Raw genomic sequence first — 27,881 nt, forward strand, 5'->3', positions numbered from 1 at the left:
TATTCTCGCGAGATAAATCAAATGAGCAGAACGGAAGCCGCCGGTGACCAGTTTTAAGTCAGCGTGCTCGTTTGAACAAGAACCGCTGCGAGGGACAACAAGGCAGGAGAGCGGCCCAGCATTCATTTTCCAACGTGAAAGGCAATATTGTACGTTTTCTATCGTAGCGGTTGTACTTTTTTAAAGATAAGCAAGTAATTCGTGTCGGAGTTTGTCAAATGTGCCAAATAATGGTGTCGGAAGATTTATTTTCCGTTGATTAGCATTAGCTCCCATGTTAGCATTAGCAGCTAACACCGCCTTGCGAAACATGTCCAACTAGTTGGTGATAATTGCTCGCTGACATCTTCGCTTTGGCCGCGTTTGGTAGCCCCGTTCGAGGTTATTGTCCACCGTGAGACGTGTATTTATGTTTTTTTGTCGGGTTTTGTGTTGTATTTGTCGTAGAAGTGCGCCGGTCACATGTGAGCACCATGCCTTAAAATTTGGAGTAGGCCTCAACACGAAGGGCAATATATTTTAAGCAACCCAAACTATGGGTTGCGTCGTCTCAATGGGCTGGGTTCAAAATAATTACAATTTATTTGTTAAATTCCGTCATCGTGTGTCATGTAGGTTACATTTTGTCATAATATCTTACATAAGCGGACGTGCCATCCCGCCGTTGCGCCGCTAAAGTTAGCCTCGCTGCTAAGCGCGATCAGCGGTTAAAGCTCTAACCTAAATTTATTTAATTTATTTGTTATAAATTTTCGCGTTCGTACATTTTGTTTCTGATAAAAATAACACCGAGCGGCTGGTGTTGGAGGCAGGAGAAGGATTAACTTGGAAGGATTAAACTGGGGTCAAGAGATTTTACCCGCCCGTGTTTAATGCCCTGGTTTGCGGCCTCCACCCTCTTTCTAGTGGGGATTTACGATCATTCCACGGTTTCTTCAACAGACATTCCGATTGTGTTCATAATGTTAGTGATCTTTACAACCCGGACACTTTTTTTTTTGTTCTCTGGAGATGATGCATCATATTATTTAACTGACTCTCATTGATGGTCTTTGTATTCATACTGTCTGATCCAGAGACCGCCGGCGAACTTTTCCTTGCATGCTTTTTGATTGATTGAAACTTTTATTAGTAGATTGCACAGTACAGTGCATATTCCGTGCAATTGACCACTTAATGGTAACACCCGAATAAGTTTTTCGGGGTCCACGTTAATCAATTCTTGGTGGTCCCCAACCACTGGTCCAGGGACCGGCACCGGTCCGTGATGCATTTGTTACCGGGCCACACAGAGACATTAAATAACATCCATCCATCCATCCATTTTCTACCGCTTATTCCCTTTGGGGTCGCGGGGGGCGCTGGAGCCTATCTCAGCTACAATCGGGCAGAAGGCGGGGTACACCCTGGACAAGTCGCCACCTCATAAGGTGGTAAAAAACATCTCAATAATGAATAAAGCAAAATATGTCCTGGGCCAAAAATCACTACATATTCTCTACTGCTCGTTAGTGTTACCATAATCTTGAGTTATTGTGCAGAAATATGGGGAAATAACTACAAATGTGCGCTACATTCGCTAACCGTGTTACAAAAAAGATCAGTTAGAATAATACATAATGTTGGATATAGAGAACATACAAACCCTTTATTTATTAAGTCAAAAATATTAAAGTTCGGTGACTTGGTAAAATTGCAAACAGCTAAAATGATGTACAAAGCAAACTATAACCTGCTACCAAAGAATGTACAACAATTCTTCTCAACTAAAGAGGAGAAATATAACCTTAGAGGAAAAAATAATTTAAAACATTTATATGCACGTACAACACTTAGAACTTTTAGCATATCAGTATGTGGAATTAAATTATGGAATGGATTAAGTAAAGAAGTAAAAAATTGTACTGATATTCCGTGCAATTGACCACTTAATGGCAACACCCGAATACGTTTTTCGGGGTCCACGTTAATCAATTCTTGGTGGTCCCCAACCACTGGTCCAGGGACCGGCACCGGTCCGTGATGCATTTGTTACCGGGCCACACAGAGACATTAAAAAACATAAGGTGGTAAAAAAACATCTCAATAATGAATAAAGCAAAATATGTCCTGGGACAAAAATCACTACATATTCTCTACTGCTCGTTAGTGTTACCATAATCTGAGTTATTGTGCAGAAATATGGGGAAATAACCACAAATGTGCCATACATTCGCTAACCGTGTTACAAAAAAGATCAGTTAGAATAATACATAATGTTGCATATAGAGAACATACAAACCCTTTATTTATTAAGTCAAAAATATTAAAGTTCGGTGATTTGGTAAAATTGCAAACAGCTAAAATTATGTACAAAGCAAACTATAACCTGCTACCAAAGAATGTACAACAATTCTTCTCAACTAAAGAGGAGAAATATAACCGAGGAAAAAATAATTTAAAACATTTATATGCACGTACAACACTTAGAACTTTTAGCATATCAGTATGTGGAATTAAATTATGGAATGGATTAAGTAAAGAAGTAAAAAATTGTACTGATATTCCGTGCAATTGACCACTTAATGGCAACACCCGAATAAGTTTTTTGGGGTCCCCAACCACTGGTCCAGGGGACCGGCACCGGTCCGTGATGCATTTGTTACCGGGCCACACAGAGACATTAAATAACATAAGGTGGTAAAAAACATCTCAATAATGAATAAAGCAAAATATGTCCTGGGCCAAAAATCACTACATATTCTCTACTGCTCGTTAGTGTTACCATAATCTGAGTTATTGTGCAGAAATATGGGGAAATAACTACAAATGTGCGCTACATTCGTTAACCGTGTTACAATAAAGATCAGTTAGAATAATACATAATGTTGGATATAGAGAACATACAAACCCTTTATTTATTAAGTCAAAAATATTAAAGTTCGGTGACTTGGTAAAATTGCAAACAGCTAAAATGATGTACAAAGCAAACTATAACCTGCTACCAAAGAATGTACAACAATTCTTCTCAACTAAAGAGGAGAAATATAACCTTAGAGGAAAAAATAATTTAAAACATTTATATGCACGTACAACACTTAGAACTTTTAGCATATCAGTATGTGGAATTAAATTATGGAATGGATTAAGTAAAGAAGTAAAAAATTGTACTGATATTCCGTGCAATTGACCACTTAATGGCAACACCCGAATACGTTTTTCGGGGTCCACGTTAATCAATTCTTGGTGGTCCCCAACCACTGGTGCAGGCACCGGTCCGTGATGCATTTGTTACCGGGCCACACAGAGACATTAAATAACATAAGGTGGTAAAAAACATCTCAATAATGAATAAAGCAAAATATGTCCTGGGCCAAAAATCACTACATATTCTCTACTGCTCGTTAGTGTTACCATATCTGAGTTATTGTGCAGAAATATGGGGAAATAACTACAAATGTGCGCTACATTCGCTAACCGTGTTACAAAAAAGATCAGTTAGAATAATACATAATGTTGGATATAGAGAACATACAAACCCTTTATTTATTAAGTCAAAAATATTAAAGTTCGGTGATTTGGTAAAATTGCAAACAGCTAAAATGATGTACAAAGCAAACTATAACCTGCTACCAAAGAATGTACAACAATTCTTCTCAACTAAAGAGGAGAAATATAACCTTAGAGGAAAAAATAATTTAAAACATTTATATGCACGTACAACACTTAGAACTTTTAGCATATCAGTATGTGGAATTAAATTATGGAATGGATTAAGTAAAGAAGTTAAAAATTGTACTGATATGATCCAGTTTAAGAGGTTGTTCAAAATAATAGTGCTTACAGAGTACAAAGAAGAAGAATTATGAGAAATACTTTCAATCTTATTGAAAATAAGATATTCTTCATCTCAGTATGTTAATAATGACTGAATTAATTAATTACATATTACAAAACTGTTGTATACTAATTCATAGATGTTATTTTATTACCGTATATAAAAAGGTCAGTAAATGATTTTATATATTTGTAAACGCTCTGAAGTGGGAAAGGGGTAGGATTAAATAAGCTTTGCTTCTTCCTACTCCTTTTCGGGCATGATGTAAAATGAAATTATATGAAATTGTGTGATGTATTATGATGTAAATGTGTTCATGTTCGAAATAAACTAAAGAAAGAAAAAATAATTCCAAACCGGCCGCATTTTCCTACTTAACTTTGGCTTGTCCCACTAGACACACCAATAAGCTTGTTCATAGATGTTTTACAAAACTCCTAATTAGAGATGTCCGATATTATCGGCCCATAAATGCTTTAGAATGTAGTATTGGAAATTACCGTTTTTTTTTCATTATTGGTATTATTTATTTATTTTTTTTAATTATTAAATCAACATAAAGAAACACAAGATACACTTACAATTAGTACAACCCAAAAAAAACTCCCTCCCCCATTAACACTCATTCACACAAAAGGGTTGTTTCTTTCTGTTATTAATATTCTGGTTCCTACATTATATATCAATATAATCTGCAGGGATACAGTCCGTAAACACACATGATTGTGCGTGCTGTTGGTCCACTAATAGTACTAACCTTTAACAGTTAATTTTACTCATTTATGCATAATAAATAAGGGAAAAAACATGTCGCATTTTCTGGGGAAATTTATTTGATAAAAGCCAACACCAAGAATAGACATTTGAAAGGCAATTTAATATAAATAAAGAATAGTGAACAGGCTCAATAAGTGTACGTTATATGACGCATAAATAACCAACTGAGAATGTGCCTGGTTTGTTAACGTAACATATGGTAAGAGTCATTCAAATAACTATAACATATAGAACATGCTATACGTTTACCAAACAATCTGTCACTCATAATCACTAAATCCCATGAAATCCTATATGTCTAGTCTCTTACGTGAATGAGCTAAATAATATTTGATATTTTACGGTAATGTGTTAATTTCACACATAAGTCGCACCCTTGGCCAAACTATGAAAAAAAACTGCGACTTACAGTCCGAAAAATACGGTACTCTTTGGCCTGTCCCATCAGACACACCAATAAGCTTGTTCTTAGACGTTTTATAAAACTCCTAATAGGAAGTCGCCATATGCTATATTTGTTACATCTTTGTCACATGGGACAGTGCACATAAATAAATATAAAATGTAAGGGTGCCAAATCGTAGCCAAAATCTTGGTTCCATCTAGCTAGGTTGATGACCTAGGATCAGGGCAGATCAGGAACAAAGTGACCATAGGAGTTAATGTGCATAAGGCAGATGGAGAAGTACTAAATTGTTGTATATAATAATTGTGCTGAATGGAAAAAAATGCACATCTCCTTTGGCCTAGTAAGTTAAAGTGCTGATATCATTGCACATCGTCCTATTACCATATTTTTCAGAGTATAAGTCACACCGGCCGAAAATGCATAATAAAGAAGGAGAAAAAAACATATGTCACATTTTTGGGGGACATTTATTTGATAAAACTCAACACCAAGAATAGACATTTGAAAGGCAATTTAAAATAAATAAAGAATAGGCTGAATAAGTGTACGTTATATGACGCTTAAATAACCAACTGAGAACGTGTCTGGTATGTTAACGTAACATATTATGGTAAGAGTCATTCAAATAACTATAACATATAGAACATGCTATATGTTTACCAAACAATCTGGCACTCCTAATCGCTAAATCCCATGAAATCGTATACGTCTAGTCTCTTACGTGAATGAGATAAATAATATTATTCGATATTTTACGGTAATGTGTTAATAATTTCACACTTAAGTCGCTCCTGAGTATGTCGCACCCCCGGCCAAACTATGAAAAAAACTGCGACTTATAGTCCGAAAAATACAGTACTCTTTGGCCTGTCCCACCAGACACACCAATAAGCTTGTTCATAGATGTTTTATTAATCTCCTAATAGGAAGTCGTCATATGCTATCTTTGTCAAATGGGACAATGCATATTAATAAACATTAAAATGTAAAGGTGCCAAATCGGAGCCAAAAGCTAGGTTCCGTCTAGCTCGGTTGATGACCTAAGATCAGGGCAGATCAGGAACAAAGTGACCATAGGAGTTAATGTGCATAAGGCAACAGTGTATCTACATATGAAATATTGCACAAAATATGAATACATAACTTTAAAAATGGAAATAGTAACCCACAGAAATTAGAACTAATGTCAAGTATTTCTAGCTTTCTTATAGATCCATGCTCTTGTTCTTGAATGTGATGTATCACCTATAACCCATCAGATACTAAAGCCAAAACAAAGCCTACTACTAGAAAAAATGAGTAAAAAACTAAAGTCTATGGAGAGCTGTTTTGCAAGGGGAAAAGGCCAGTGTCTCCCACTAATTTAATGTCATGGTGAGTTTTGTCATGTATTCATTTTTCATGCACTTATTTGCTATATCTTTCTGCCACGCGTGGCGTTGGTCCGTGAAAAATAATGCCTACCGGTACATTAAACCGGTCCCTGGTGCTAAAAAGGTTGGGGACCCCTGTTATATAGGACTTCAAGAGTGGTGTTTGTGAATGTACTAAAAGGGTGTTGTGTCCACAGGATGGAGTGGCAGCCAGATGAGCAGGGACTTCAGCAGGTCCTCCAGCTGCTCAAGGACTCGCAGTCGCCCGACACAGCAACACAGAGAGCCGTCCAACAAGTATCCTACCTAATAGGGCTGCAACTAACGAGTATTTCGGATAGTCAACGATTATCTTAACGATTAGTCGACTAATAGGATAATAAAGGTTTTACTTATTTAATGGCTCTAATTTTTCCATCAACTTCTAAATGCAGCTTATTTTATTTTAGGCATGTGCTTACTAACAAATATGATTAATTTATAAATATGTATTAACACTGTAACTGTAATGCTCATTCAGTTGTTACAAACATTAAAATGACAATGTTGTCCATTTAAAAAAAAAAAAGTTGTCCATTTTAAAGAAAGGAAAGGCAAAGTGCCAAAAAAAATTCACCTTGTTTATGTAATAAACTGTTAAAATAGCACTAATGAAAACAACGAAACACAATCTACAAAAAGAAAAGCTTTTTGTGATGTTTAAAAAGCTGCATACTGGTATATTGGTTAACTCTTGACAGTTTTAGCACTCTAAAATAATCAATGTGTAGAATTTTATATTTGATTAATTCTTAAAATATTGTCTCTTTAATAGATTGTATGTTTAACTTGTTTAAATGCCATTTTTTTACAGCATTGCAAATTTACGCTGCTTTTGAACGTACTTAAATTGATTTAAACAAAGTTTAGCTGTTTGACTTTGGCTAAAATTATCTATTTTTTTCCACACATTGGTCTCACTCTTGTTGGCAAGCTAGAAGCTAACACTACTTATCAAAGCTGTGTCTGCATGCCCCCTACCAATGTCCGACATCATGTCTCCGCTTTAAATGCTCGCTTATCACAGATGTACTGCCATAATGAAAAAAAGTTTGCTTTGCAAAATGAGCAAGGTATTCATGTTTTTAACAAAAATAAGAGGAAATGTGCTCACTCTTTACATGTTATCACTGGTGATATTTTTGCGAGTGACCCACTTCCGACCGGAAATATACGAGTGATGACGTCAACTGTCGACAAATATAATTGTCGGCAACAAATGTTATTGTTTACTACTACCTAGCATTGAGATCCAGAGTTTAAAAAGACTTGCTTTGTCTAGCGGCGCACCAATCAATGCTTTTTGCATTCTTCGGGTATCAAATGTGTACATTGCAAATGTAATATGATGGACATTAAATGTTGGTTTGTTTGATGTTACTCTGAAAGAAATTGTCCTTGACCGCTATTCTAGAAACTTGAACAACTGAACCAGTTCCCTGACTTCAACAACTATCTCATCTTTGTCCTTACGAGACTCAAAACAGAAGGTAAGCACAGAGCCAGTGGTGTTACCATATTAAATTGAGACTATTCTCTCTAAATTGATCATTTTAGCTCCTTGGAATTGTATTCGATTGATAGTGGTTCATAAATTGAAATGAAGTAAATTGTCCCTCTGACCGTGGGAAATAAATGTTCCCAAAGTAGGATTATTAATTTGATATTTGCATAGACTACATACTTGCCAACCCTCCCGGATTTTTCGGGAGACTCCCGAAATTCAGCGCCTCTCCTGAAAACCTCCCGGGACAAATTTTCTCCCGAAAATCTCCAGAAATTCTAACCCACAATATAAACAGCATACCTGCCCAATCACGTTATAACTGTAGAATGATGGAGGGCAAGTTCTTGGTTTGTTATGTGGGTTTATTCTTAGGCAGTTTCATTAACGTCCTCCCAGCGCGGCAACAACACACAACAGTAGTCACGTTTTTGTATACGTCTGCCGTAAACAGCAATGTTGTGACACTCTTAAACAGGACAATACTGCCATCTAGTGCATTTGATGAAAGCACTTTTGTGCGTGCCACACATCAATGCATCATCAGAGAGGGTGTTCAGCATGGTTCGAAAAATAGTGACTGAGAATAGAACAAGGGTGGACAATTCAACCCTTAACTCAACAATGAGTAGATGAGTGTTATGTGTGTGTATATGTGTAAATAAATGAACACTGAAATTCAAGTATTTATTTTATTTATATATATATATATATATATATATATATATGAAATACTTGACTTGGTGAATTCTAGCTGTAAATATACACCTCCCCTTTTAGCCACGCCCCCGTCCCACCCCGACCACGCCCACCCCCACCTCCCAAAATCGGAGGTCTCAAGGTTGGCAAGTATGATGGACTATAATCAAACTTTATGACCATCTGGATGTTTAACAGAGAGATCATTTTATACTCAGTGGAATACAAGACTGAGGTGTTTCTACGGCGCGCTTAAGAACCGCTAAACCGAGTTAGCTGCCAGAACGCCCTTTTAAATAAATCTTAAAGTGCTACAGTACAAATACATATTTAAAGCAATAACAGCTTAGCCATTAAAACAGATAAAGTACTAAGACAAACAATATCAGTGAAAGAAGCAGTGAAGTAAAGTAACAGAAAACATGCAAAATAATTGGTTTGCTAACAGCGTGTCTATTTCAATTACTAAAATAACTTGGTCAAAAGATTTGTGTGTATATGTACTTTTTGAGCACATTCAACAATACCACGATAATGATAACAGTGTTAATTTTTGTCACGATAACTGATGTGAAATTTTCATAGCTTACAATCCTTATACCGTATTTTCCGCACCATAAGGCGCCCTGGGTTAAAAGCCGCGCCTTCAATGAACGGCATATTTCAAAACTTTGTCCACCTATAAGCCGCCCGGTGTTGTAAGCCGCATCTAACTGCGCTAAAGGAATGTCAAAAAAAACAGTCAGATAGGTCAGTCAAACTTTAATAATATATTAAAAACCAGCGTTCTAACAACTCTGTTCACTCCCAAAATGTACGCAAATGTGCAATCACAAACATAGTAAAATTCAAAATAGTGCAGAGCAATAGCAACATAATGTTGCTCGAACGTTAATGTCACAACACACAAAATAAACATAACGCTCACTTTCTGAAGTTATTCTTCATTCATAAATCCCTCGAATTATTCTCCTTCTTTGTCCGAATTCAAAAGTTGGGCGAATGTGGGATCCAAAATGTCGTCTGGCGCGGTCTCCCTGCCTCCCTGTCTTGGTGAACGTCACGTGTGTTCGCCTTCTGTCATCCACTGTTCCCACGCAGTTAGCAGTCTAGCTTCGAATGCCCTGTTGACACCAATATCTAGCGGCTGGAGGTCTTTTGTCAATCCACCCGGAATGACGGCGAGTATTGAATTAAGTGCGTAAGCGTGTCTCTTAATGTGATGTTATGAGCTAGCAAATATAACAACTACACTACCCAGCATGCAACGATAGTGACGAGCATGCGCGGTAGCCCTGAGAAGCGTTGTTGTATGCTGGGAGTTAGAATGTGGTTATGAGCAGGCTGTGAGTAAACGTTGAGAACTCAGTTAACACGCCTCGTCTGCATTATTTATAATTAGACAGACAACACACTTAATAGGAGCCATTTTGGGGTCTTTACATAAACACACAAATGGAAATGAAACGTCACATATCCCAGCATGCACCGCACGCTTCTTCTACGGGGAAAAAAGATGGCGGCTGTTTACCGAAGTTGCGAGACCGAAACTTTATGAAAATGAATCTTAATATTTATCCATATATAAAGCGCACCGGGTTATAAGGCGCACTGTCAGCTTTTGAGAAAATTTGTGGTTTTTAGGTGCGCCTTATAGTGCGGAAAATACGGTACTCGTTTTACGCAATTTGCCTGTGCCGGGAGGATCCTCCATGCGTTTGTGCTCTGGCTTTTGCCAATGCTTCTCTCATGGCCACTATGTGGAAATACTTATCACATCCTGGGAAATGTATTTAAGTTATAACTGGGCTTTGATGTGCTGAAACCACAGGAATGTGTTCTGCAAAAACTTTGTCAAAAAGATGGATAGCCAAAGACATTAGCCACGTCGTCAGCATTGCGTGTCCTTCCAAGTTTTGGAACGGCGTGGCGCAGTGGGAGAATGGCCGTGCGCGACCCCAGGGTCCCTGGTTCAATCCCCACCTAGTACCAACCTCGTCATGTCCGTTGTGTCCTGAGCAAGACACTTCACCCTTGCTCCTGATGGGTGCTGGTTAGCGCCTTGCATGGCAGCTCCCTCCATCAGTGTGTGAATGTGTGTGTTAATGGGTAAATGTGGAAGTAGTGTCAAAGCGCTTTGAGTACCTTGAAGGTAGAAAAGCGCTATACAAGTACAACCCATTTATCATTTCCTCAATCTCGTTACCCGCTGTTGTCATTAAACACCGCTCACGTCAAACGCCAATGTTGCGTGGAGCGGTTATTGGTGTTGCAGTTAAGGCGCAACAAGGTTTTGGGATGACATATCGATCAGCTAACAATCAGTATCGGCCGATTTTCTTGAAAATGGACGTGATCGCCATTGTTAATGCCTTTCAATGCAAATCGCCTCTGGCTAATCCAATAATTATTTTATGCTGGTGATATAGATCATCTTTAAGTGAAATTGGCCGATACCAATCATATGTATTAACTGTAAAAAGTTTAAATGTTTAATAGTGATTTGCTATTGGCAGTGTAATTATAGGAACATACTTTTTAAACTATTTTATTTGATTGTATACATTTGTCCGAGCAAAACAAAGTCAATAGAACACAATACCTAATCAAACAAAAGTAAAAACTAACATCTATGACTCATCAAAATCCTTTGTTTTTTTTCCCTGATTCCGCCGGTCCAGGGTCTTAATACCTGTGTTTGTAAATCTTAAGTTTTTATACTTATATTGATATAAACATAGGGCTGGGGGATATGGCTGATATGGCACATTTTTGCTTTGGCCCTGGAAGGCAAATGGTTTGTGCATCCCTGCTCTAGACTCTTATTAATCTACTTGCTAATTTCCTGTTCATCACTGTTTGGTTTCCTTTGTACAATGGTTCCATCTAGACTTAAAGTATTGTACAGCACTCATTCACTTTTTCCACATTTTATGTCACAGCCTTATTCCAAATAGAGTAAATTCACGTTTGTCCTCAAAATTCTACACACATGACAAAGTGAAAATGTTTTTGTTTTTTTTAAGAGCTTTTTTGCAAATGTATTGAAAATTAAAAACCAATAAATCACATGTAAGTATTCACAGCCTTTGCCATGAAGCACAAAACTGAGCTCTGTTGTATCCTGTATCAACTGATAATGCATGAGAGGTTCCTACAGCTTAATTGTAGTCATCTATTTTTATGTTTTAATTACGACTGAAACTCACAGCACATTCCTGTTGCCTGAATCATAATTTTTCTTGGGTTTAATCACCTACGTGCTCCTCCAGTAATAAAGATACTTGAAGTAACTGCAGTTTATTTTCTGCAATGGTGGAATTATTGAACGGTTCAAGAAGAAATAAAATGTAAGTTCTGGTTCCCATCGATTCCCGATGCCCAGGCCTATGTGCAACATAAATAAATGTAGAATGTGCTTAAAAAAATCGGCATTATAGTGAAGCCGGATATTTGAAGCTTGATGGAGCGAGGGACAACTGGACCAACAGTAACCTACAGGAGATCCTCAATCTACAGTACCGTATTTTCCGCACTATAAGGCGCACCTAAAAACCACAATTTTTCTCAAAAGCTGACAGTGCGCCTAATAACCCGGTGCGCTTTATTACGATTCATTTTCATAAAGTTTCGGTCTCGCAACTTCGGTAAACAGCCGCCATCTTTTTTCCCGGTAGAACAGGAAGCGCTTCTTCTTCTACGCAAGCAACCGCCAAGGAAAGCACCCGCCCCCATAGAACAGGAAGCGCTTCACCCGCCCCCATAGAACAGGAAGCGCTTCACCCGCCCCCGGAAGAAGAAGAAAAAACGCGCGGATATCACCGTACGTTTCATTTCCTGTTTACATCTGTAAAGACCACAAAATGGCTCCTACTAAACGATCCGGTTCATAAAAAGACGCAATCTCTCCATCCGCACACGGATTACTACCGTATTTCACAGCAACTGAACCGCACTGTGGAACGGGAGCACGTACGGTGAATATTCGCTCCACAGGGAATGAGAAGTCATCCTTCACTGTGGTTCTAGCTTGCCATGCTAACTTCCACTCATGGTGATATTCAAAAGGAAGACCTTGCCAAAAGAGACCTTTCCAGCCGGCGTCATCATAAAAGCTAACTCGAAGGGATGGATGGATGAAGAAAAGATGAGCGAGTGGTTAAGGGAAGTTTACGCGAAGAGGCCGGGTGGCTTTTTTCACACAGCTCCGAAGGCGAACACACCTTCACTAAGACGGGCAGACAGCCTCGGACGACATACGCCAACATTTGCCAGTGGATCGTAAATGCTTGGGCAGATATTTCGGTCACAACTGTGGTCCGAGCTTTCCGGAAGGCAGGATTCACAGAACAACAGCGACACTGACTCCCGATGACTTCTACGAGACGGAACCGGCCATTTTGGATCCCACGCTTGCGCAACTTTTCAATTCGGACACCGAAGACGAAGAATTCGAAGGATTTACGAATGAAGAATAACTTCAGAAGGTGAGCGCTATGTTTATTTTGTGTGTTGTGACATTAACGTTCGAGTAACATTATGTTACTATTGCTCTACACCATTTTGAATTTTACTATGTTTGTGATTGCACATTTGCGTACATTTTGGGACAGAGTTGTTAGAACGCTGGTTTTCAATATATTATTAAAGTTTGACTGAACTATCTGACTGTTTTTTTGACATCCACTTTAGCGCAGCGTTTTTTTGACATTCACTTTAGCGCAGCGTAGGCGCGGCTTTTAGTCCGGGGCGGCTTATTGGTGGACAAAATTATGAAATATGTAATTCATAGAAGGTGCGGCTAATAATCCGGTGCGCCTTATAGTGCGGAAAATACGGTACATACTAGTTCCATCCATATAACCACTGGGTTTAGGGTGTACAGTGGAACCTGTATCTGAAATAACACCCTAAGTCGCATATAAATTGCAGTATATAAAGAATACAAATGAAGTATGGTAATTACAAGAATGAAATGCAGCGGCAAGAATAATCTTTAGGACAGGGTCTCGTACAGATCCCAAAAACTTGTTGTAAAACCCAGTGAGACCTGGCATTCCAGGCTGTAGCCCCTAGCCTCTGGAATGACTTGTATCAGTCACTGGACTGTTTTAACTCTTAAACATTTGAAGGCTTGTTTAAAAAAAAAGAAGCTTTTAGTCAATGGGCTTTGTTTTTTAATCACTGGTTCTATCCTTTTTATGATGTTGCCTCTATTGTATTCGTTTAATTGTTTTAATGGACCTATGTTTTGTACATCACTCTATTATTATTTGTGAAAAGTGCTTTATGAAAGAGATTTACTTAATTGCGGTAAAAGTGGGGGAGTTTATTTTTATATCAGTGGTTGATTGTCTTGCACTCCGAACAGTGGTGGTGTAAGAACAGGAGAGACAGGCCTGTTGGGACAAGCAAGTCTCAATACTGAGACCGCTACTCTGTTTATTGCTATTCATTTTATAGGTGCAGATCCATTCACATGTTCAATAAAAAAAAACTGTCTCCAAGGACAATTAAAGGTGGAAGATACCATAATTATCCTCCATGGTGGTTGTGGTGTTAGTGTTTGGACCGGGCATGGAGCCAATTGATCAGCATTTCTTGTTTGTGAGCACTTCATGTCTAAATTCACTTTCCTTTTCTTTGCCACACTGCCGTCAGAAGAGTCTGCCTTATGCTGTTTCCCAATAGTAAATCATCAATACTGTATGGTTGTTTTCAATACCTTTTTTAGATAACTAGATTTTGCGGTACCACACCAGGTTTACTATTTACTATGTCAGTTTTTAAAAGTTTAGTAGGCGTTTTGACAGTCATTTTTCCGCAACACTTATTTTCACTGACTTTTAAATCTCATCTCCTAACCAGACACCATCTGCTGCTTTGAGGGACCAACTGCAGCAGCAGAATCGTTTCTGTCATACATCTGTCATTTTTCTGCTTTTAACAGTCTGTTGCTAGAGATTTATTTTTTTTAACCTTAAATTCTCTGCACTGCCTTTGTTTTTTACTTGTATTCACCATTTTTTGTTTCGTCTGTGTTATGGCTGTTTCTTTTCGGCCCGTTTTCATGCCATTGACTGATTTGTTAAAGATAGAGGCTCTGCGGTTAAAAGTGACAGACTAAAAGGATATCTGCAAGTACATATCAATACTATGATTCTGTCCATAATTGTTGTTTTTAATAAAACATTGTTTCTTGCTTTCTAGACGAGCCAACCCGCTCCCTAAGTGGTCTGATCCTGAAAAACAATGTTAAGGCCCATTACCAGAACTTCCCGCCAACTGTCGCAGACTTCATAAAGCAGGAATGTGTCAACAACATTGGCGACCCCTCGCCACTCATCCGTGCCACAATTGGTGGGTTCATTGTTAAATCAACTCAAATTTTTAAGAAACATCACAATTCTTATGCTTTGGAGATGATGCATAAAAACATGACTGACTTTCCCCCATGAAGGTGTTTGTATTCATACTGTCTGACCCAGAGTTGCTGCCAGCAAAGCATGAATGCACTTACCATCTTTTCATGCTTTTCACTATCTTGAAACAATGCCTCCTGTCATTTAGGCATCCTGATTACAACTATTTCATCCAAGGGAGAACTACAGTCATGGCCTGATTTGCTGCCTCAGCTCTGCAACCTTCTCAACTCCGAGGATTACAACACATGCGAGGTACATCCATCACATTCTTCTTACTAAAGTTAATATAAAACTGTTACTACCAGATGTCTTATTCATGCCATGCACATTGTAGTGCTACAAAGTGTACACTAGGGCTGGCAATATGGCAAAAAAATAGTTTTTTACATATCATCCGATCTAGAATATCATTAAAAAAAATGAATTATTAAAACGGATTGTCCCGTGCATGATTATACTGAGTACCCTTCTGTTTACTGCTGCAGTATCTTGTAAAATAAAAACATTTCCACTGTTTGATTGAGGTACTATATGCTAACAGCTGACAACTGTCATAGTTGTTCCTATTTATAATTGTTCTTACGAAAGGTGCAGCGGTACAGGTAACCCACGCTATAGTCCGTACCCGGGTTTAGGGCCATGGTTTTGCTTCTTATGGGGGTAAAGAGAACAACTTTTTTGCCTCTCAAATTTAGTTTTTTTGCTTGTCATCACAAACATTCTGCAGTAAACAAAGTATAATTAGTGTAGTCAATTCTATAATACTTTCATTTCAAGTTAACATTTACTAAACAACACTTTCAAATGGTAAATGATTGGCATTCTTTAATTACTTGCATACAGCACTTTTTCTTTAAGTTCAACTCACATGCCTGGATCATGTAATTGCCCAGCCCTAGCGTACACAGTTCCAAAGTTGCATATTCAGTGGAACCTTAAAAGGTAGAAGACAATCAATTATGAGGACAACTTTTTTCTCCACTGGAATGAAAAATGGTTGGTTCCAGGGTGCAACTCACCATAAAACATTTATAGTCCAACGGTAATTCACGTCAGGATTGAACAGAGGTTGAACATTGTTGCTTTAGCTGTATTGTACTGAGCAGCAAAGGCAGATGTGGATCCTGTTATCCTGATATTGATTCCTATGCGAATTCTATTCCATCTTCCCTTTTTTCTTCTTTATTAGTACCATAATAGGCAGGCATCATTAAAAAACAAAACTGTCCACTAGATGATCACTGACTGCTCATTTGCCATATTTTTGTGTCATTTGGGCATATTTTTCCCATTTTGGTCTTTTTCCCCAATTGTTCAACCATAAAGTTTTGAGGTTCCACTGTATACATGTCCAAAGCCTTGACAGTATCAATGAATGTTGCTCATGTTTCCACAATTACAAATAAAATATACCAAAAAAAAATCTTCTCACACAACTTAATTCTCTCCTCTGTGTCCTTGTATGTTTGCGTTTGATTTGACAGCCTTTCTGTGTGTGTCCGTGTCTCAGGGCTCGTTTGGAGCACTGCAGAAGATATGTGAGGACTCGTCCGAGCTGCTGGACAGCGACGCTCTGAACAGACCACTCAATATCATGATACCCAAATTCCTTCAGTTCTTCAAGCACTGCAACTCAAAAATTAGGTACAACACGGGAGGAGTTAAATGACTTCTGGTATACACACACTAACATTAGGACAAGTCTTTGCTGCCTTTAGATTATAGCTGATTAAATTTTGAGCTAAAATACTTGGGGTTACAAAGCGCAAACAAATCGCGTCATTGTTTCATGCAGTAATTGTAAGTTATAAGTGCTTATCACTGGTAGTAACTATTTTTGTGGACCCCGCTGCAGGTCCCACGCCATTGCCTGTGTGAACCAATTCATCATCGGCAGAGCCCAGGCGCTAATGGATAACATTGACACCTTCATAGAGGTTTGCAGCTGCCTACTGGAGCAAATAAGACTTAGTTGCTACATTATTCTCCCTTTCTTAAATGTTTTTTCCCACCCCATGTAGAGCCTCTTTGTGCTGGCAGCAGACGAGGACTCTGAAGTCCGAAAGAATGTTTGCCGTGCTTTAGTCATGCTTCTGGAGGTCCGCATTGACCGGCTCATCCCCCACATGCACAGCATCATCCAGGTAAGTGCTGAATCATGTGGACAGCTAACACGTTTTCCACATTGTTTCTCCCCTGGACATAATGACAAACCCAGCTCATTGATATACAATGATACCTTAAGTTCCTAAACTTCTGATCCGGATGGGCTCCAACTCTGTAGCAAATAAATATTTTTGTGCCGTTTAAGTCACTATTGTTTGTCCCTTCCCCTTGCAGTACATGCTGCAGCGGACCCAGGACCCAGATGAGAATGTAGCTCTCGAAGCCTGTGAATTTTGGTTGACTCTTGCGGAGCAGCCCATCTGCAAGGAAATGCTCTCAGGGCACTTGATGCAGTGAGTGCTGATTTTATCATTGCAAATGTTGTCGCAATGGGCCATATTGTCTGGTTCCTTTTTTAATATTTATGTTGTACTTCCTTTCCTGCGCCTCAATAGACTGATCCCCATCTTGGTAAACGGGATGAAGTATTCAGAGATAGACATCATACTGTTGAAGGTGAGATTTGTTATTTTTCGTTCTGTTTCAGCACTGTGAAATGGCAAACATTGCTCACGTGTGTTTTAATATCGGCACAGGGAGATGTCGAGGAAGATGAAGCTGTACCAGACAGCGATCAGGACATCAAGCCTCGTTTCCACAAGTCACGCACTGTCACGTTGCAGCACGAAGGTTTAGAGGGAGGGGACAACGAGGACATCGACGATGACGACGATGATGATGACGATGACACATTGTCTGACTGGAATTTGCGTAAGTATACGCTATTGTATGTCTTATTTACATTTGCGTAAGGAAAATGGAGCACATCTGCTCTTATTTGCAATTTTACTTGCTTCCAGACCCCCCAGAATTTCATGATATTGCAATCGCAGTATTTATCGCAAACTAAAACATTCCTTGCAATAGGGATACGATATGAAAATGTTATATCATGAATATTGTGGCCAAAATGATTATTATTGCAGTATGATTGAATGTGCCCAAAAAGTACTTCTACAAACCCTGAAATCTTATGACTAAGTTGTTGTTTCAAAATAATAATAAAATAGAAACACTTAGAAAATCTACTATTTTGCATGTTTTGTTTCTTATGCTTCACTGATAATGTTTTAGTTTTAATAGCTTAGCTTTTATTGTTTTAAATATTTGTTAGTCTGTTCTCAAAGTGTTGCAGTACAATCTTTGAATCTCAGTAAAACTAAAATATTGCTATTTGGTAACCGTAGAAGGGAAAGTCAAACATAAGTACAAATAGACAGAGTAGTCATTGGAAAGGGTCAAAGAAAACACATTTTGGGTGTAATAATAGATGATAAAATGAACTGGAAACATGTAAAAATATACAACATAAAGTAGCAAGAAATATGTCAAAAATTAATAAAGCACATGTTTTTGACTAAAAATCACTTCATATTCTTTACTGCTCGCTAGTGTTACATATCTGAGTTATTGTGTAGAAATATGGGGAAACTACAAATATAAGCTTCATTCACTAAGGATGTTACAAAAAAGATCAATTAGAATATTACATAATGTCGGATATAGAGAACACTCATACACGCTTTATCTATTGAAACACAAATATTAAAATTCTATGATTTGGTGCATTTGCAAACATCTAAAATGATGTGCAAAGCAAACTCTAACCTGCTACCCAAGAATGTACAACCATTTTTCTCAACAAAAGAGGAGAAATATAACCCTAGAGGAAAATCTAATTCAAAACATTTGTATGCTTGAACACTACTTAAAACCTTAAGCATATCCGTATGTGGAATTAAATTATGGAATGGATTAAGCAAAGAAATCAAACAGAGCACCAATATGATTCCGTTTAAGAGACTGTTGAAACGACAAGTGTTCACAAAGTACACAGAACAAGAATTATGATGACCATCTTGAACCCTTATTTTTTTATTTATTAGATTAAGGTTATTTATGTATGTATTTGTTTGCTTACTATGGTATATTTATTTATTCACTGTTCTGTTACAGCGAACAAGGAAATAGTTATGAAAAAGGGTAGAAAAATGAGCTCAACTGAACAGTGTGTAGTAAGTAAAATACTTACATTATGGGCTAGGGCTGTCAGTTACCGCAATATTGAGTTCATGAAAATGTCCTTTTTAACGGCACTATTTTGATGCGTGGTGGGGGGAAAAAACAGGTATATGAGGGGTAGTGTTTTAGTAGTTTTTGTTTTTGTTCGATGAGGTGGCGACTTGTCCAGGGTGTATCCCGCCTTCCGCCCGAATGCAGCTGAGATAGGCTCCAGCACCCCGCCGCGACCCCGAAAGGGACAAGCGGTAGACGATGGATGGATGGATGTCTTGGTTCATTCATTATTTTTAATTTCTTCTGCATTTTTTTCAGCAAATTCTTTAAAAAAAAAAAAAAAAACTTCTTTTGCAAGTTTTGGGTAAAACTAAATAAAAAAAGCATTTAAGGCCACAACAATCTCAAGGACATGCTAAATTCTGGGATTACTACCCTTAGGGTTTCTGCTATAATCAATAAACAATTAGGCTAAAATGTATTACCGGTATTCATAATTAATTCAGTAATTCATATACTGACAAAATGTATGCTGGTTTGTTTCAGGAAAGTGTTCAGCAGCCGCTTTGGACGTACTTGCCAACGTATTTCGTGATGAGCTCTTGCCCCATCTGCTGCCACTTCTGAAAGGCCTGCTTTTTCATCCTGACTGGGTTGTCAAAGAGTCCGGCATCCTTGTATTAGGGGCGATTGCTGAGGGTAGGATTTACCTTTGAATGCAAATCATCTATGGCAAATACGTTCTGTAAGTAATTATTATTTTTTGCCTCAGGCTGCATGCAAGGCATGGTTCAATACTTGCCAGAGCTCATCCCCCACCTCATCCAATGTCTGTGTGACAAGAAGGCCCTGGTGCGCTCTATTGCCTGCTGGACCCTAAGTCGTTATGCACATTGGGTGGTCTCCCAGCCCCCTGACTCCTACCTCAAGCCTCTGATGACTGAGCTTCTCAAACGCATTCTGGATGGCAATAAAAGGGTGCAAGAAGCTGCATGCAGGTGAGCTGCACCATCTGGTCTTCATTCTGTAGAAATGACCTAGCCCGCTCATTGAATAACAATGATACATGTTGTTTTTCTGATTCACATCATTCATTGACTGGTAGAGTCGTGTATGTGCCTTTTTTTTTATAGATTAGATTAGTCATGTTGTTGTGTCCGCCATCTTTGTTTTCACCATAGTGCATTTGCCACCTTGGAGGAGGAGGCGTGCACAGAGCTTGTTCCATATTTGAGCTTCATCTTGGACACTCTGGTCTTTGCCTTTGGAAAGTACCAGCACAAGAACCTCCTCATCCTGTACGATGCCATTGGAACGCTGGCGGACTCAGTGGGTCACCACCTAAATCAACCTGTAAGAGCTTGTTGAAGTTACACTCTACTAATGTTGGGCTCCTCAAATCTAAAATAACACAAACTTTCAAATTGTACTTGTTTTTCAGGAGTACATTCAGAAGTTGATGCCTCCTCTTATTGCAAAGTGGAATGAGCTGAAGGATGAAGACAAGGATCTCTTTCCTCTTTTGGAGGTAAATGTCAAACTATTCCTACAATTGGGGTGGTTTGTGACTATCTTTTGTTGAAACACAGACCTTGTACATCGTCTGCATCAAAATGATAATGCTGTGTATATCTCCTAGTGTCTGTCTTCAGTGGCCACTGCACTGCAGAGTGGGTTCTTGCCTTACTGTGAGCCAGTCTACCAGCGCTGTGTCACACTAGTCCAGAAGACATTAGCTCAGGCTATGGTGAGGGATCAAACCCAAGCTTTTTTTAACTGCAGGTCCAGTCAGACATAAAGACTGAAATACTGTGTTTGTAGATGTTCAGCCAGCATCCGGAGCAATACGAGGCTCCTGACAAGGATTTTATGATTGTGGCCCTAGACTTGCTCAGTGGTCTTGCTGAGGGTTTGGGTAGTCATGTGGAGCAGCTTGTGGCCCGGTCCAATATCATGACGCTGCTTTTCCAGTGCATGCAGGTATGGAGCGAATGCTAACCCACTAATTGGACAATGTCATTCCAAGAGCTCTAATAAGAAATCTGCTTGTGTTATAGGACACTATGCCCGAAGTGAGGCAAAGCTCCTTTGCTCTGTTAGGAGATTTAACTAAGGTCTGCTTCCTCCACGTTAAACCCTGCATCGGTGAGTATTTTTGTTGTAATTGGCCTTATTCTGCTGTAATGCTGTCAAACTATAATTGTTGTACATCTGTTATAACCAGTGTTTAATTTTGTTTTATTTGTGTTATACAGCTGAGTTCATGCCCATTCTGGGACTTAATTTGAACCCAGAGTTTATCTCCGTATGTAACAATGCCACCTGGGCCATTGGGGAAATCGCTATGCAAATGGGTGAGGAGATTAAGCTTGCCCTTCACTAAAAGCAAGATCTCGCAATATCTGAGACCTGATGAAAAATCCAGCTCAATGATAAATAATGATATGCTTTGTTCCCATAATGTTTTCTGATGCAGATATTGCAGATCCTCTACTGCATTTTTTTAGATTTGCACTGTGGAATTGTCAAACAACCTGGCATTTTGCATAACCATACTTGCATATGTATTACTCTGTGGGCGTCTAGGTGCAGAGATGCAGCCTTATGTAGGAGTGGTATTGCCACACTTGGTGGAGATCATCAATAGACCCAACACACCCAAAACTCTGCTGGAAAACACAGGTACACGGTTGTGTACACACAGAGGTAGATCAATTGGAAATAAATGACCTTCTAAATGTTTCCTCTTCATGTGCAGCCATTACAATAGGCAGACTGGGCTACGTATGTCCTCAGGAAGTCGCGCCACAGCTTCAGCATTTCATTAGGCCTTGGTGAGTCACACAAGCATAGTTGTTTCCTTTTCCACTGGAAGAAAAATGTTTTGAATTAATCTGGCTCCTGCAGATTTTATGTGCACAGGAAGCGGTGAATTATTTTTAAGCTTGTTTGTTACTGCTTTCCACATGGTATTTTCCTCATAGTCATTGTCATTTAAAAGACAATGTATAGTTGACACAGGACAGTATGATCTCAATACCAGTGGGATGATACATTTTCTCTGTGGGTGGTCTGGCTCAGAAACTTTTGGGTTTCTAGTTCGAATCCAGCTTCTGCCATCCTGGTCACTGTCGATTCCTTGAGCAAGACACTTTAACCACTTTTCTCCCAGTGCCACCCACCTGACGTAAATGTAGATAATGAGTGTCTTAATGGAAATAGTTTTAAGTCGCCAAAGAAAAAGCTCTGTATAAATATAATTAATTTCTCTTCACTGACCATGCGTTTAATATCAGATAGTGTTTTGTCTTATTTATCTGGTATTTTGTCTTATCAGGTGTACATCGCTGAGGAACATCAGGGATAATGAAGAGAAAGATTCAGCTTTCCGCGGAATCTGCGTGATGATCGGTGTCAACCCAGCCGGTGTTGTGCAGGTGAGCTGAATTCCTCATGTTGCAAAAACTACTAAATAGTTGTTAAAAGGGAACTGCACTTTTTTGGAATTTTGCCTATTTACAATCATGAGAGACAGAAAGATTCTAAACATGATAAACGCTTGAAAGATGCAGCGAAAAGGAGTCACCATTGTATCCTTCAAAGCCCTCCATTGTTTTATTTACTGTGTGTGTGGTAACAGACACGTCCTGTAATATGTTCAATATTTAATGTATTTTGTGCATTACCTGAATTGAGCGCGTTTATTTCCGTTTCCATAGCAACGTACTTCCGGCAACAAATGTGTGTTCCTACTTCCGAAAACAAACAAGTGTTCTAATCATAGCAGACATGGTAACTGACAGACAAGTTTTGGACAAATGAGGACTCATATCTTTTTGACGCTGAATATACAGAGGATGAGCTACTTGTTATAGAAGTGAGCATGAAGAGAGGGTGAAACATTGCAGCAGACGGAACCCGAGAGTGAGGTTGGTGTGAATTAGCGCCGCAAATGTGGCACTCGGAGCTAAGCTATTGCTTGTATTCCGACCTGGATTTCTTCCCGACAGTGGGTAAAAAGCTACGCCATGATGGCTGTTGTGCAGAAGGTGAACTATACAAGTATGCCAGGGGCCTCGATCTTCCTGCAAAGAGTAGATATGAGCAAAAAAAATCCAACTCTGCAAATAAATAGATCCCTATACTTTATCGAAAAAATATATGAAGGATTATCCGTCGGCGTTCCTAGACATATTGAACTATCTTGTGCTCCGATGTCAATCCACACAACAAAAAATGACAACTTGGAAAAGCATGGAGGCTTACAACTTATTTTGTGTGGCTCGGTCAAGGAAATTGGCATCAAAACTCTCCCAGATAAATAAGCATTGTTTTTGCTTGGGTAAGGTTGCATTTCATGATTCAACTTTGCCTTGCGTCCATGTAAACACATGTTTGTGTTATGTACTTTTGACACATGAGTTCACAAAATAAACAAGAGTGGAGACGTAGAACTACTTCTCCTGACAAAGTGTCATTTTCTGGTTTCTGTTTGTTGAAAATACAAATATCAAGATAATACTTCAATGGGAAATAGTAAACGAGTGAAGTATATTTAAAATATATCAAACCTTTTAACCAAGTGGTCACTGCAAACTCGTGCTTTCGACTGTGCACCCTTGTACAGGAGTGTTTGCCACTTTTGTTGTCTTTCGTAAAATCTTGCCCTTCTTGATTACCTGTCAGGAACTCTGAAGAAATGACATCCTTTTTTGGGATTTGAACGGTTTGTACAGCCTAAAACGGGGCATTTTTCTTGGAGAAAGTCTAAATGGCGGCTAGTACCCATTGAGAACAGACGCTGCCTGATGTCATTAAAGTCCGAGCAATACCAACATAAATGGCATGCATACTCAAAATATACCGGGGAAAAAAATGTCTCCACCTGGTTGTCCAAACGCACAACTGTCCATCGAGTGAGTCACTATAATATTGATCATTATACATGCAGCACATCATGCAATTGTTAGTACAACTACACACTGTTGAACTTGCTCTGTACAAACAAATCATGAAATGTGGGCTAATAATTTATTGATTTTGCAATAGGAATTTTCATGTTTTTCAGTCTTTACAGATTTGGAGATCTTATCACATTGTTGTGCATTACAAACTCAAAAGCCATTCAGCTGTTGACGCAGAAGCTAGCTTTTGGCCAATGCCAAAGCATGCTGTCGCAAGACGATGTTACTACGCTCGGAAAACAGTTCCTCAATGTTTGCTCTTACGATAACAATGTTTGTACAGCTTGGTTATTATACATGTTACGGATTGTAAATAAAGTATTGTTAATTTTTGGATGCAATTTTAAAAAACTTTAGAGGCAGAATGGATTGCTCCCATTAGCTGCATTGTTAGCCTACTACCACGAACAATTACAAACTAGAATGCAAAAAAGCGATAGACAAAATTCCCCCCAAAAAGTGCAGTTTCCCTTTTAAAGTTATGATAAATAACAAAGAGCTTTTTTATGCAGGACTTCATTTTCTTTTGTGATGCTGTGGCATCCTGGGTCAGCCCTAAAGATGACCTGAGAGACATGTTTTATAAGGTGAGTGGTACCTAAAATCCTTATTTCATGCCAATTCTAAATCTGGCTCGCCGTACTGTGATGATCACTACTAAGACATTCGAAACCTGACATAACCGTGTGGATGCTATTTGGTTCTGAGACAAGTGCTTGAGCTAGGCCACAAGAAATCTCATTGGCAGAACATTTGTGTTGTCACCAACTAGACCACATTGACAGAATACCTCTCATTGTAGATCCTGCATGGCTTCAAGGACCAGGTCGGCCAAGAGAACTGGCAGCAGTTCTCTGAACAGTTCCCTCCTTTGTTGAAGGAGCGCTTGTCGGCATGCTATGGCGTTTAGCGCAAGTCCACAACAGACCTGTACGGTATGTCCTGAAAACCTCTCACTTTTGCTCACAAGTATTGTCTTTCTGGAGATGATGACAAACCCAGCTCATTGATAGTGCAATGAAAAATCTTTGTTCCAACCTTTATCTGATCCAGAACATTACATGATGTTAGCCACCAGTTTTGTGTTCAGTTCTTCTGCTAATTCTTATCCTTTTTGTCTGCTATGCAGGTAACCATAGGGGAGGGTCACTGGGGAACTCATTCACTGCCCAGCGTAGCGGGAGAAACCATGCAGAGGCAACGTGACGGGCCTCCACTTGGCAAAGGGTCTTCTTCTCCCCCCTTTCCCTGTGCCCTGTGTCTGTGAGGGAGGGTGGGAGAAGGGAGGGTAAACTTAGGGATATATGTATACCTCTTGGATTTATAACGCCTCGCACAAATCCAACACGCTCAAAAGTGACTTTAACAAAAAGCACCGCAGGGATTCTAGTCGGGTGGGGGCTGGCTTTGACCTCCCCCTTCCTCAGTTGAAATTACTTAAAGGTAGCTGGCAGGGGAGGGGGGTGTCACATAGGTACATATAAATGAATTATCTGAACCAGCATAGGGTGCCATAGTCCCAAATCTCAATGCACATAAACAAGTGTATGGACGGACGCGCATACATCATCAGTGTGTTTAAAAGAAAACGTCTAACGTTAGTTAGCTTTACAAGTCACCTCTTGGCTTTTGCCAGAGGCTAAACAAAACCAAGATGCTTTTACTATGTAATAATACAGGAAAATGTGCACAAATATTTGCACCTTTTTACAGGAAATGATGCATAAACCTCTTGGGTGTGCATACACTTTGGGGCTTTATCTCTTCTCATTGTTGTACATTGATGCTGAGTTTTGATCTGATAGCCTCATAAAGTGATGCATGTAGGAAAAGAATCGCTGATTGTTATATCGTCATAATAGAGGAAGGCTGCTGTAACGTGGAGCAGTCAGCTGCTTATGTTCGTACGTATTCATCTTATTGTTCAGCCATGGTTGTGTGAAAACCAGTTATAGTTTGATGAATACTTCATTAAAGAGCTGAAATGCTGTAGGCAGGCTGGGTATTTGCTTTCAAAACAATGTAATGAGAGAGATAAGCTGTCGAAAATAACTAGGTTCTTACTGGTATGAATGCACTTTTTTTTTGTAAGAAATGTATTTTAAACCACATACTTGAGGGTTTCCAGATAAGGGATTCTATGCCCATCAGTGAATTGTTAAAGGTAATGTTAAGCAATGACTAGATAATACTTGAGGCTTCTTAACATAGTAATAACTTGGCATGTGCTTAAAATGAAGATTGAAGAGGAGACGTTCAGTATTTTGCATCCATGTTCCAGTGCAACTCCCTCCCCATTCTATTTTTTTAAGCAGTCATTACAGTAATATTGTAAACCATGCATGCGTTCCAAGTGAGTGTTGATCCTTTTTAAGACATTTTATGTGTTCCTTTTTGTAGGGACATAAATAGCTTGGTCAATGGCAATATGACTTCATGCTGCACTAAATGGGCGAGTGCTCCAGCTTCTGATCAAAACTAGTGATTGGTCTGTCCGCCCCCAAACAACTTTTGACACTGTAGATCAGGTCCAGAAAATACACTGATCTGAATAGTTGTGTTCCACATGTGATAGCTGGAGAGGGTAAACTTAACTTGGCGTCTCGACATTGTCTATAATGGATGATGGTCTTGGAAATGTAGCTATGGCTGTTAGCCCCTGGGTGTGTCACGATAAAGGGGTTGTATGTATGAAAGTAAAGCTTAGATGTTTTGCACCAGCCCACACCCTAAAGTTATGCGCCGGGCATAGTGGGGGAGGGGGGAGGGGGCACCGCCAATATCAACAATATGGTGTTCAAAACTTCTGATAGGAAAGTCCAAATTCACCATGCTTCTGAGTATTGACTATCTCCATGAATTTAGTCTTAAGAATTACACTTTTTTTCCTACCAAGTTTTATATGAACACAAATAAATTGATTATTTTTAAGCTGCTAAGAGATACGATTGACATCACTTTTTGATTTGTTAGAACGAGCATGCGGCAGGAAGAAAGGAATTTAATTTTGATGCTTATAATTTATTTTAGGTTTTTTTTTTTACTTAGTTTTTTGTGCGATCTGTGCACAAATGTTTTTTTGGACTTTAAAAGTTTTTTTGTTTTATTCTTTTCATTTAAAGAAATTATTTTTCATTTTAGTGTTAAACATTTGAATTACATCAAATTTTGATGTTGTAGTTGACTGAAAGAGTCTGTGCTTGGTGCATACCATTTAAGGGGAAAAAACTAACCGATTCATTCACTCTGTATTCTGATATCAAGCCTGGCAAGTGGATTTCATCTACCCTCATTTGCTTAACTATGGTGCAAGGTGGGATGTTAGCTGATGTAGTCCTTTCTATTTAATTTTGTTTAAAGGGGAAAATAAAAGTTTTCTATCGAGTTGACTTGAGTGTATAATGTTTTTAGTACAGCCCTTGGAAATATTGAATCACTAGACTTGGAAAATGTTCAGTTTAATTTTGTAGGAAGAAAACATAACAGACATGAAAGAAAACTGGTCATTTCAAATGGCAAGTTTCTTGCTTTAAGAAATCATTAATATAAAATGTGCTAATAACTTTCATTTGTAGGTCAATATGGAATCTTGCAATTCTGAGAAAACTATGCATTCACCTTGCAAATTGTCATTTGCAAAGCAAACGCTTGCCAAAATTGTTTTGGTCTGCATAAGTGTCCATTCCTTGGTG

General features: G+C 38.8%; 1 protein-coding gene and 1 non-coding gene across 2 annotated transcripts; both read left to right on the forward strand.

Moving 5' to 3' along the window:
• Positions 1-27,578, forward strand: LOC133615576 (transportin-2-like). The gene is made up of 25 exons (XM_061974266.1): positions 1-149; positions 6,574-6,673; positions 7,830-7,905; positions 14,829-14,978; positions 15,189-15,295; positions 16,554-16,687; positions 16,899-16,980; positions 17,065-17,187; positions 17,384-17,502; positions 17,605-17,665; positions 17,746-17,920; positions 19,772-19,924; positions 19,998-20,223; positions 20,407-20,578; positions 20,667-20,753; positions 20,865-20,972; positions 21,047-21,205; positions 21,283-21,370; positions 21,481-21,579; positions 21,812-21,907; positions 21,984-22,059; positions 22,563-22,662; positions 24,702-24,776; positions 24,992-25,124; positions 25,319-27,578. Exons 2-24 carry the CDS (start codon positions 6,575-6,577, stop codon positions 25,097-25,099), a joined length of 2,673 nt encoding a protein of 890 aa, XP_061830250.1. The 5' UTR covers positions 1-149; position 6,574; the 3' UTR covers positions 25,100-25,124; positions 25,319-27,578.
• On the forward strand, positions 1,006-1,076 carry LOC133615738 (small nucleolar RNA SNORD41). The gene has a single exon (XR_009816752.1). It is a non-coding gene; the product is annotated as a small nucleolar RNA SNORD41 (small nucleolar RNA).
• Positions 27,579-27,881: the final 303 nt, after the last annotated feature.

This window comes from Nerophis lumbriciformis, linkage group LG22, assembly GCF_033978685.3.
Source record: "Nerophis lumbriciformis linkage group LG22, RoL_Nlum_v2.1, whole genome shotgun sequence".
NCBI lineage: Eukaryota > Metazoa > Chordata > Actinopteri > Syngnathiformes > Syngnathidae > Nerophis > Nerophis lumbriciformis.

Coding starts and splice junctions, on each gene's coding strand:
- LOC133615576 (XM_061974266.1), top strand. CDS start 6,575: ATGGAGTGGCAGCCAGATGAGCAGGGACTTCAGCAGGTCCTCCAGCTG. Junction 14,979..15,188: donor ACTCATCCGTGCCACAATTG/GTGGGTTCATTG, acceptor CCTGTCATTTAG/GCATCCTGATTACAACTATT. Junction 21,371..21,480: donor CCACGTTAAACCCTGCATCG/GTGAGTATTTTT, acceptor TGTGTTATACAG/CTGAGTTCATGCCCATTCTG.